Here is an 11083-nt window from a genome sequence, read left to right as displayed (position 1 = left end):
AAAAAAAAAAAAAAAAAAAAAAAAAAAAAAAAAAAAAACTTCAACAGGTAAATGAGAAATTAGAGAAACGTCAACTTCACAAGTCAAATTATTCGCTAAAATTAGATGAAAGGCGCCTCTTTACTCGATTCCTTTGAAGTAATTGGGGAAAACAAAACTATACATACATACATACCACTTAGATATAGCCAATTTCAACAAACGAATGATATAATAGCAACCCAGGAAAAAAAAATTTGATGAGCGTACATACATACATACATATACACACGAATACGAAAGCAAAAGCAAACGTTTACCTCCGCAGCGCAATTCCTCCCTGAGATTATTCCGACGACGAATTTGATCGGAGTTTTTTTGAATTTGATGATCCTCCCAATTTATTTTTGACTCTCTCGGTTTCTTCGAAACGATGCCAGACTAGACAAGTAAAGATGACCCTCCCTGCTTTGTTTTTTTTTTTTTTTAATTTTAAATTAAAAATAAAAGAGAACCGGGTCAATCCGGTTTAGTCGGGTCGGGTTGATTCGGGTGGGTTAAAAAAATCCCAAAACTAAAGAAGTGTCATCTGTCATCTGGGAGAGATAAGAGTGAAGCAAGTTATTATAGTCATGGCGGTCGCAATACCACCTCTAGCGAGGCTCGTCTTCCTCACCAAACCAATTGCAAGAGGAATCTTCACTTTACAACCTAAGAAGAATCATCGGAAACCCATCTTCGTCTTCTCTCTCCACCAGACTTTTTCTTCTCCGCTAACAACTACTCTCACCTCCTCCAAAGATGATGAGCAGCAGCAAAAACTCTCCTTCACCATCAACTACCTTATCGACTCATGTGGTTTATCTCCAGATTCAGCCACCTTAGCTTCTCGCAAACTCTTACTAGATTCACCAGAACGACCCAACACGGTTATAAACCTTCTCCGTAACCACGGTTTCACAGCTTCACAGATCTCAACTCTCGTCAAGAAACGTCCCGTTCTCTTATTAGCCAATGCTGAATCAGTCCTCCTCCCGAAACTCAGTTTCTTCCTCTCAATCGGCGTCTCTAAATCTCTACTTGCTCGAACCTTAGCTTCTGATCCAACAATCTTGACTAGATCTCTCGTTAACCAGCTTATCCCTTCTTATAATTTCCTCAAAAGCGTTCTTGATTCCGACGAGAAGATCGTGGCGGCGCTAAGGAGGACCACTTGGGTTTTCTTGGAGGATCATACCAAGAATCTTGTACCTAACATCAACTACATGACCGAGACTGGTGTTCCTGAGAATTGTATTAAGCTGCTTCTCACGCATTTCCCTGAAGCTGTGATGCAAAAGAGCCACGAGTTTCAATCTATTGCTAAGCAAGCTCGAGACATGGGTTTCAATCCTCAAAAGTCAACCTTTGTGTTGGCGATTCACGCTCTTTCTGGTAAAGGAAACAAATCTATATGGGACAAATGCTTTGAGGTTTACCAGAGATGGGATTGGTCGGAAGATGATATCATGTGCGCTTTCAAGAAGCATCCGCATTGTATGATGTTGTCTGAGAGGAAGATCAATAGGACCATGGAGTTTTTCGTGAATGAGATGAATTTGGAGCCTAGGTCGATCGCTCAGTGTCCTGTGGTGTTGTTCTTTAGTCTTGAGAAGAGGATTATCCCGAGGTGTTCGGTTGCTAAGGTGTTGGTATCGAAAGGGCTTGTGAAGGAGGATTGGAGCTTGACTTCGTTGTTGGTTCCAGTGGAGAAAGTGTTCTTGGAGAAGCTCGTCTTCAAGTACGAAGAGGAGTTGCCTGAGTTGATGGATGTGTATCAAGGATGCACCAAACTCTGAGCTTTTTTGTTTCTGACTGTTTCCGTTGTCAAATCTCTCATATGCTCAGAGACACGAATCTTTGTGAAAAGAGTGTAGTGTGATCCAATTTTGCTAGTTAACAGATTGATCAGTTACAATTTCATATGTTCAATTATGTTATAAGAGCAAACGCAAACTCACAATTGAGACATATGTAGTGTTTTAAAGACAGAACAGTAAACAGGCTTGTAGAATTGTCTCTGCAATATGAGGGCAAAAGGCAAGAATCGATTTGCCTATATGTTTTGTATACACACACGCACACAGATACATATATACACACACATACACGCCTTGATATATATATGTACGTACATGCGTGAATGCGTATGTGTTCATAAAAATTTGAGTCAGAGTGACAGAGATTCTAAATCTTCATGAAGAGAGATAGAAAGAGAGTTTTACAACAATATATCTTACACAAAACGATGACCCTCAATTCATCGATCCAACCTGAAAAAACGAATCTTTCATTATCAGTGAAGATTCAATACATAGAGACAAATACCAAATCTATCTTATATTCTGAATGAACTTACGAAAGAAGAAGATGTTGAAGACAAGATTCATTTATCAACGCCTACATCAAGTGCTTTAGAGCCCATCATCACATTCGAATCGATTTGCTTGTCAAATTTCTTCTTTCTCCTCTCTTCAAATTCTTGGTATCCTTCCATCTATCCATATATATATATGACGTTATGTCACAAGACACAATTCAAATAACTGTAGATAGTGTTCATCGAGGTTATTGACTTACCATCTGAAACTGATCCATGGAAATGGGATTGTTATGCAAAGAAAGATTTTGCAGACTCTTGCAATGTATCAGCAACCCATCTGGTATCTGCAAAACCATTAGTGTTACAGATTTCACAGGAAGAAGACAGAACCCGAAAAAGGTAAACGGATGATTGAACAAATCACATTTCGATTATCTACCTGGTTCACTTGATTATTGTCTAAGCAAAGCGACTTTAACTGAGTCAGGTTGCAGAGTGATGCAGGAAGCTGTTCAACAACGTTATCTGCAAGGCTATCCCAAATCACGATTAAGATTGGAGAAGAGACAACCAGAAAAAAAAAGAAAACAGCAAAACGTCATAGAAAAAAAACATATCTATTTGTTACCCAAAGATTTAGAAATCACCAAACAAACAAATGAGGGTTCGAAGGAAGCGGAATCTAAAAGGTGAAGATAGAAACATACCATTAGCCTGTATTTCTTCTAAAGAAGCACAGCTCCCTACTGATTCAGGAAGGGATTTCAATCTGTTATTTGAGACATTCAACAGCACTAGCTGCATTTGATAAGAGAATGCAAAAATGATTATTTCTGGCAGATGCTTAAGCTAGGATTTGGTAAATGAAGTCACTTACATTGCGCAAACTACCAATAGTATCAGGCAAGTAAATGAGCATATTTCTTGAGATTGATAGTTGTTCAAGCCTTACCAACTGACCCACTGGACAACAAACAAGTGAATATAACCTTAATAAAGATTAAAAAAAAATTGTTTTGAATGGACAAATAGAGTATAGTTGTAAACAAAGAGAATTATTCTTACATTCATCAGGCAAACAGCTGATGCGGTTGCCATCAAGCATCAAAACTTTGAGAGATTGAAGTTTCCCTAGATTCCCTGGAAGGCGCTCAACTAGATTATCAGCTATTAACTGTCAAAGTTCATTATTATGGGAAATTGTCAAAATCCACAGCAAGTACCAGCAAGCATTGTATTGAATCGAAAGAAATAGTATTATCACAGCTCAATAATAGCTAATACAAATGCACCAAGAAACGATGAATTGAAGAGAGAGGCAAAGTACTCTCACCAGACGCTGCATATTGATTAACTTGCTGATTTCTCCAGGTACATCAGCTGCATAAAATGGTCAAAAACCCAACCAAGTCCATCAACTAAGTCCATATCAATCAGAAATTATAAAGAGAAAGAAAAGCAGAAGCCAATACCGATCTTATTGTGAGTTAGATCGAGTGTTCGCACTGCTCTCTCCATATCAATCACTTCATCAGGAAACGTCTGCTCAACAAAACCAAAACAGGACAAGAGATGATAATCAAAACCCCCTAAACGAGAAACCCTAACCAAATTCATAACTCAACCAACAAAAGTTTGGTGCTTTTTCTTCTAATCAATAAAACAAAAACCTCTCAATCATGGCAAACAAGAGACCAAACCCAACACAGAGAAAAATCTCTACAATTTCATATGAATACCAAAAAAAAAAAAAAAAAGTTTAATCATATCGAAATTTTCCAGCTTTACCTTCAATTTGGAGTCGCGGAGACCAACAATGCCGGTAGATCGCCACCGCGATATCCGATTAGCCTTAGAACCTCCAGCTGTATTGCTCGCGCAACACCCCATTCTTTTTCTTTTGTGATTCTTCGCCGATCGTCGTCGCAGTAGCTTTTTCTTTTTCTTTTTCTTTTGAATAGATGATTATATAATAAGAAATGATTGAAGAAAATCTCCAAACCCAGAAAGTTTCAAAAGGAATCTGATTAGCTAAAAAGATATCAAACTTTTTTGGTCAAAAACTATTCGTGAATGTTTGGTTTTTGAGGTTTAGGTGAGGGTCAAGGTCTCTCTCTCTCTCTCTCTCTCTCTCTCTCGCGGGTATATAGGTAAATTAAAAATATGAATTGGAAACTCCAAGACCGGTAGGTAAAAAAAAACTCAAATACTAACTCTTATTACATCGATCCTCGACGACTTCCACCTCGCCCAAGGCTCAATTTTTTTCGAGTCAATCAATTTTGTTCCTCGAGTTAAACCAAAGACTCAATTTTGAAGAAAACCTTAATTTTGTCTCTAGTCTTGAATCTCTTAAATCATTCCAGAAATTCCCTAAATCTGCTCTCATGATTTTGTATAACAAGATATTTTTAACAACAACCAAATTTTATAAAGTTAAATAGAGCCCTAACATTGACAAGAAGATTATATTACAAGAAGTCTCCTTTGTTTGGTTTTTTTCGTTTAACCCCTTCCTCAAGTAACTGCAGGCTTATGTGGCACTGATCCAATGGAATGGTCGAGCAACACAATTATTCTTCCGATTTTAAGTCCACAATCAATAAATCAAATTTAGACCGGAAAACAGATTTCATATGAATAGCCAAAATGCGTTGTCGCAAGTTAAGAACAGACTTCATCTAAAAACATACATACAACTACACATGATTCTCCTAAAAATTATATTGATATATAAAAAGAACCCATCGAAAGACAAAGATCAATAATTTAACAAGCTTTGTATCAGTTTCATTCATGTGAAACTTGACACTACACTATCACAGCAACACCCAAAAATCTTGGAACCAGAATCCATTTTTTGGTTCCTTTTTCTTTTTTTTCCCCTAATATCACACAGAACCCGCTTTTTCATGACGCGGATTTCGATCTCCAAAACTATCTAACGCTCCTTAGTTAGACAGTTGTACAAGTACGAGATATGTAAAATACACATATTTTGTAAACATTCTGACGACACAAACAAGTCAATAACTAACCACTGATAGTTGATTGGCTGTTGTCTTGACGATGGAAGGTTTTTTTGTCTTTTGTCTTTTCATTGTTTACTCTGTTTTAGGTTAGCCGTAGAGCCATTTCTTGAAGCAGTGTTCGTTTCTGTGAAGCGTTTATCACTTGATTGGTTTCTGCATTCTCTAGAACATCTGTGATTATAGCCGCTGCATGACCCAGTGGCTCCTCCGCAGCTCTCTTTAGCATGAAAGCCTGTTGCAAGTGAGGATAAGCGAGAGAAAAATATCAGTTTAGCAAAAACAAATGTTTCGAGCTTTTGGCAGAGTTATGGGAAAACAAAAGACTACTCTATCCAATCTAAAAGCTTAGTTAGGGAAGAAGTGGAGTGAAGAACCTGGCCATGGTGAGATATGTTTAAGGTACATGGTTGCTGAAACCAAGGTTCTCCATCAATTTGCACAGGTAACGGCGCACAAAGTTGTATCTTGACTGATTGCCCCTGAGCTAGCCTTCTCGCACGAGACAACCCCACCTGAAAGGTGTGAAAAAAAAAAAGAAAAAAAAAATCAATTGATCTTAGTATGCAAGGTTAGCAGTCAGATGTGTCTACAGATCAGATAGAATGCAAATATAACCTGAAGCTTTCCAAGGTGCCATGTTCCAGATATACTCACGACTTCCACTATCTTGTCGTGCATTGATTGTGGATCAAAGTTTTCATATGTTTCATCTTCGTTCTGCCATAAATCCACCCCTCCCATGTAACTCCCAATGTTTGCAACAAGTATTCCTTCCGCATCCTTCAAAAATTTTAGCATATAGAAGTTAGAGCATTAATCGGATTCTGTCTGCAAGGTATCTGTGACTCACCTCAGGAACCTCGATGTCAACACCATCCACCTCAACGCGAACTTGCCAAGGGAAATCTTCGAATGTTCTGTCCATTATACTCCTTGCACCTTCTCTGGCATAGAGGACTTTGTTCATAAACTGCACATGGAGACCATACAAATATCAGTTTCATGGACTAAATATTAACAATACATCTTCTCTACAATATATGTCAGTTATATCAAATGTAGAAATACAGTTGTCTAAGGTTATATCAAAATTTTATCAATTCATGTTTATTTGGTTACCTGGCTATAAAATCTCTCTGGATTCTCCTCCCGTAGATTGTGAATCTCAAGGGCGACCTTCGCATCACACCCGACCCCTGTTAACATTAGCCACAATTATAAGCTATGGGTTTCAAGATAGCAGTCATATCATTTACAAAGATAGTAATATACACAACGGAAATGGTTCAAACTAGCCCTCATGAAGAGAGTCTACATAATAATACAATTTCAATTATATAGATTTGAAACGCAAATTGCCATGTTAACTGCAAATATTTTTAACCCAGAGATGAGTCCTCATAATAGTATTATGTACGGGAAAAATGTTGCAAACAGAACTAAAGGACTCTGGAACTGAGATCAGATAGGTTGAGTACACCTAGAGGTTTTGAAAGCAAAGCTTCGAAGTTATTCACTTAGAGGTTTTGAGTTTAACTGACCTATATAATTGTTCATATATTTTGGCGGCTGAAGTTGCTTTCCTTGTTGATTCGAAATCGATACTTTCCAACGATCAAGAACAGTGACTGCAGCATGCTCTATGTTCTGTAATACTGTAGACAAGCCTCCTTGTCTCTCAACAGAGCCCAAACCACCACCCCAATTTAATACTCGGGATAGATCATTCCCGGTTCCGGCAGGCAGGATAGCAACTGCAGGAGGAGAGACGAAATTCTGCTTCTCTATTGCATCTAATACCCAACCAGCAGTGCCATCTCCACCACAAACAAGAACTCTAAAGTGAGGAACCTTCCTGAAGAGGAAAAGTCCCACTTCTGGTCCCTGCACAGAACTCAATTCACAAACCTGCAAGAAAATCGCTCCACCAATAAACTTCAAGACCATAGATTATGAAAATGCATCGGAAATGTCCACAGATATAAGTCTGTAACAAGTTTTGCAGGCAGCATACTCTACCTGCACGGGATTCAGAAGAAGATGAAGGCGTTGACGAAGGGAATCACCTCGTTGAGCACCGCTCTTTTTATTAATAAAAACCAACAACGGTCTTGCATCTGAAGGCAAATCAGTGAGTTCATACTTAAGTTTCGACCTTAGCGCATGATATTCCTTCTGACCAAGAGACCCGCTTCTCTTAACACTGGGCTTCTTTTCCAGCTTGCCATTGCTATCACTGTCCCCGTGAGAAGAATCACCATTCATAACACTGATAGTATTTTCAAGCATGGCATGGGAGCCATTAACAACAGGTGGGCCTGTATCAGCTGTGCTCTCTGTCGATTCATCGCAATTGCTACCACTATTACCCGTGTCAGCTGAACTTTCATTAGCTTGCTTGTATTTTTTGCTTTGACTCCTGATGCTGGCAAGGGCGGTTGATGCAAGTTCATTAGCACCATGCGTGATTGAGCTCAGAAATCCTCCAGAGGGATTCCGTGTCAATTCCTTAACGTAGAGAGGGCACAATATTAACCTTCTAAGCGGGCCTAAATCACAAATGTCACCAGTTTCATTCGACATGTTACTGTGACAGTCAACATGCACAAGACGTTGACACCACAAGCAGCACCATATAGGAGAGCCCCCAAGAAAGGAGCTACTACATGACTCGTCGCAGTAGCTACAAAACGAGGAGTCATCAGGCTGATCAGCACCTTCTGTCCAGCGCACTGCCCACTGGTGCACCACATGCTCATATCCAGTCATGGAGACACATTTGCAATCTTTAGCCGCACTTGAAGAACAGTTAAAATGGGCAGCTGCTCCACAGATTGCGCACCTGTGGAAAACACTTTCTGAAGCTACAATTGCCTGAGATGGCGACATGGACTTGAAACATACACAACAGTTGAAGTTCTTGGCACGAGATATAGGGTCGGTTTCCCAGCTATGAGGAGCAACAGGAACCTTATGTCGTGCCTTTGGGTTTTTCTTTGATCTGGCAATGGCTTTCGTCCAACTTAAGTTGATATTTCTTCGCCATTGAAAAGCTGTGTAGGCGATGGTCAAAATACCAACAAGGGCAGCAACAAAACAAGAGAACATTAAACCACGAGACTCAACCGATTCAGATGGATTCTTGCAGTTCCAATTAGGAAAAAACATCCCCAGTTCTCCATCGTCATCCATGTTGCAACCCTACAAGTATGAAAATTCCTGACTAGAAGAAGCCCCCCCACAAGATTCCTGTCTTGGTCAGGTCCACAGACAGGTCATCAAAAGATCTTCTTCAAACTCCATTTCCTCATCATCCATCAAAATCTTGATACACTAACAAGCTATCTCGCAGACGACAACAATCACACTTTTAACAATAGAAGACAAACTCTTCTGCCCCAGTCCAGCAAAATAAAATAAAAAGGTACCTGTCATCCAACCATATAAAACGTTAAAAGAGAATCGTTTTCATAAGAAACATTGCATCACAGATGCACCAATGTTATAAAACAAAAAAAGTACTACTAGATATATATATATATATAATTCTCTCTTTGCTCAGATTCTAGACTTAAGTAATTGTAATATTGATAAAATATCAAACTCGAGCTCGAGTGAAAAAATCAAACTCAGGATCACAAAATTCCAAAATCCTCCAATTAAAAAAGTGGACATAGACTGCGAAGATCCAATGGAAATATAAGAAAAATTAATATAATCTAGAATATATAAAATATTAAAAAAAAAAAAAGAAGGGGCAGAGAAACCCTAACCTCCAAAAGCGAGAGAAGAAGAAGAAGAAGAAGAAGTAAGAGATGATCAAATAAGAGAGAAATCGAGCAAGCCGATGAGATGCGCGATGCGAAGGAAGACCAAAATCCAGAAGAATCGTGAGCCACCAAGCACGAAGCTAAAAAAAAATTCCCCAAAATCAAAATTTGTTTCTTTTCTTTTCTTTTCTTTTGTGTTGTTTTTGAGAAAAAAAGCAGATGCTCAATCTCTCTTTTAGAAAGAGATGGGTTTTTTTTTATAATCAAATCTATTGTATCCGTTTTACACGGCTCGGCCACGTCGGATAATTGATGAATCTCTAGTTTCAGGTAGCCACGTGGCCTAATCCTTTTTTGTCGGCAAAGGGCCCAGGCCCATTATTTTGATGACACGGTTTCGGAAATTACTTCAGCATGGATGACATTGACCCACTTAACAAACAATTATAATTATTTCCTTTTTTTATTTATAAATAAAGAAAAAATTGTCCAAATCTGGAATTTGTGGCATGGCATCCAAGGTGTGATATTTTTTTTTGGTAAATGTTGGAATAAATCAATAAAAAAAAGGAAAAAAGAAGAAGAAGACTAAAAAAAAAGGAAAACTTAAAAATACACAATGTATATGTACTTGTACATAAAATTATCAAATTGTTACGATTGGCATGACTTTGACAAGTATATATGTCAATGTCAGTTTTCTGCTGTGCTCAAACTTTAGGTCATGTTTGTCTTACTCGATTTAACCTAGTTAAAAAATACGGGATCCTCCTAAGTCCTAAACATGCATTTTTCCCATGGTTGGTAAATAGTAATACGTGTTTTATCGAGTAGTACTGCAGTGCAGCGTTACCACTCGCATTTACAAGTTATGATTTATATTTTAGAATTTAAGATAAACAATAGATACTGAATGTTACTTCCTTTGTATCACAATAGATGATGTTTTACTATTTTTACATAAATTAAAAAAAAACATTTAATATTTAGTAAGAAATGTATTATTTATTTATAATAAGATATTTTATAATTATTAACTAATAGTATTTTATCAAATTTTTAAATTCTCATATAATGGTTTTTGAAATTTACAATTTTCTTAACATTAATTGATAAAAATATATAAAAAAACATTTTTTGTGATTAAAAAAATACTAGAAAATCATAAAAAAGAGTTTTTGGTTTATAGATTTTAGAATTTAAGTCATAAATTGCACAAAATTGCTCTAATAAATATAAGTCACGATGGTTTTATGACTTTTTTCTTCATCCCGCTATCATTATCTGGTTCAATATGCAACATGTCCATCTCAAATATCGACACGGCTGCCTAATTATCATCATTTTCCGAAACCCAAGTTATATAAACCATAAAATCAGGTCAAAGAAAATGTATCAACACGATTTTATTCCGTTATTTTATATATGAAATTGATCGATCTTCTTATATCAACCTATTTTTACTTTTTTAACTGAAAACAGATGCGACTTGTAGAAACATGTATGGGAAATGGTCTAAAGTAATTCTTCACAATATGAACTCCACATGAGTTTCGACTAAATTTTGATTGCTAATAAATAGACATATATATGGTTGACCAAAAAAAAAAAAAAAAAACACCCTCTTGTTATTACAAACATATGACATAGTCTAGATGTCCCTTCAAAAACGGACACTTCGAGTTCAGCTATATACTAGTAGATACTAGATACTATATGATTTTGCAAATCTAAATAGATACTAGTATATGATTTTGAAAATTTGAACTGAACCAGTGTGTTCCTTTCCAACACTTAAAAGTTAAAACTACTACTAGTAGTCGGTTTCTAAGCCAAAAAAGAAAATATTAAAACGGTAATCATTTCTTTTAGTCATATCGACGAAGCTAGTTTGATCAAGGTTAATGTACTAGTAGTACTGATCCCTCACGGATCTCGAG

The 11083-nt window shown here is 37.2% G+C and overlaps 3 protein-coding genes and 1 pseudogene across 3 annotated transcripts; 1 reads left to right on the top strand and 3 right to left on the bottom strand.

The window, feature by feature from the left end:
• LOC104708311 overlaps positions 1-484 on the bottom strand; it is a 3260-nt pseudogene extending 2776 nt beyond the window's left edge.
• Positions 566-1941, top strand: LOC104708312. Its single transcript, XM_010424856.2, has one exon. It carries the CDS (start codon positions 612-614, stop codon positions 1815-1817), a length of 1206 nt encoding a protein of 401 aa, XP_010423158.1. The 5' UTR covers positions 566-611; the 3' UTR covers positions 1818-1941.
• LOC104708313 (plant intracellular Ras-group-related LRR protein 7-like) lies at positions 2025-4530 on the bottom strand. The gene is made up of 10 exons (XM_010424857.2): positions 4130-4530; positions 3814-3883; positions 3675-3721; positions 3407-3515; positions 3219-3304; positions 3049-3139; positions 2781-2866; positions 2599-2685; positions 2378-2515; positions 2025-2291 (listed from the first exon to the last, which is right to left on the bottom strand). Exons 1-9 carry the CDS (start codon positions 4229-4231, stop codon positions 2405-2407), a joined length of 789 nt encoding a protein of 262 aa, XP_010423159.1. The 5' UTR covers positions 4232-4530; the 3' UTR covers positions 2025-2291; positions 2378-2404.
• Positions 4979-9377, bottom strand: LOC104708310 (diacylglycerol kinase 1). Its single transcript, XM_010424855.2, has 8 exons — positions 9147-9377; positions 7393-8801; positions 6915-7281; positions 6493-6569; positions 6224-6343; positions 5989-6153; positions 5748-5885; positions 4979-5605 (listed from the first exon to the last, which is right to left on the bottom strand). The coding sequence occupies exons 2-8, from the start codon at positions 8563-8565 to the stop codon at positions 5456-5458; spliced, it is 2190 nt and encodes a 729-aa protein (XP_010423157.1). The 5' UTR covers positions 8566-8801; positions 9147-9377; the 3' UTR covers positions 4979-5455.

This window comes from Camelina sativa, chromosome 8 (genome assembly GCF_000633955.1).
Source record: "Camelina sativa cultivar DH55 chromosome 8, Cs, whole genome shotgun sequence".
Lineage (NCBI taxonomy): Eukaryota > Viridiplantae > Streptophyta > Magnoliopsida > Brassicales > Brassicaceae > Camelina > Camelina sativa.
The sequence above is the reverse complement of the archived record's forward strand: the minus strand, read 5'-3'. Positions and strand labels throughout refer to the sequence as shown.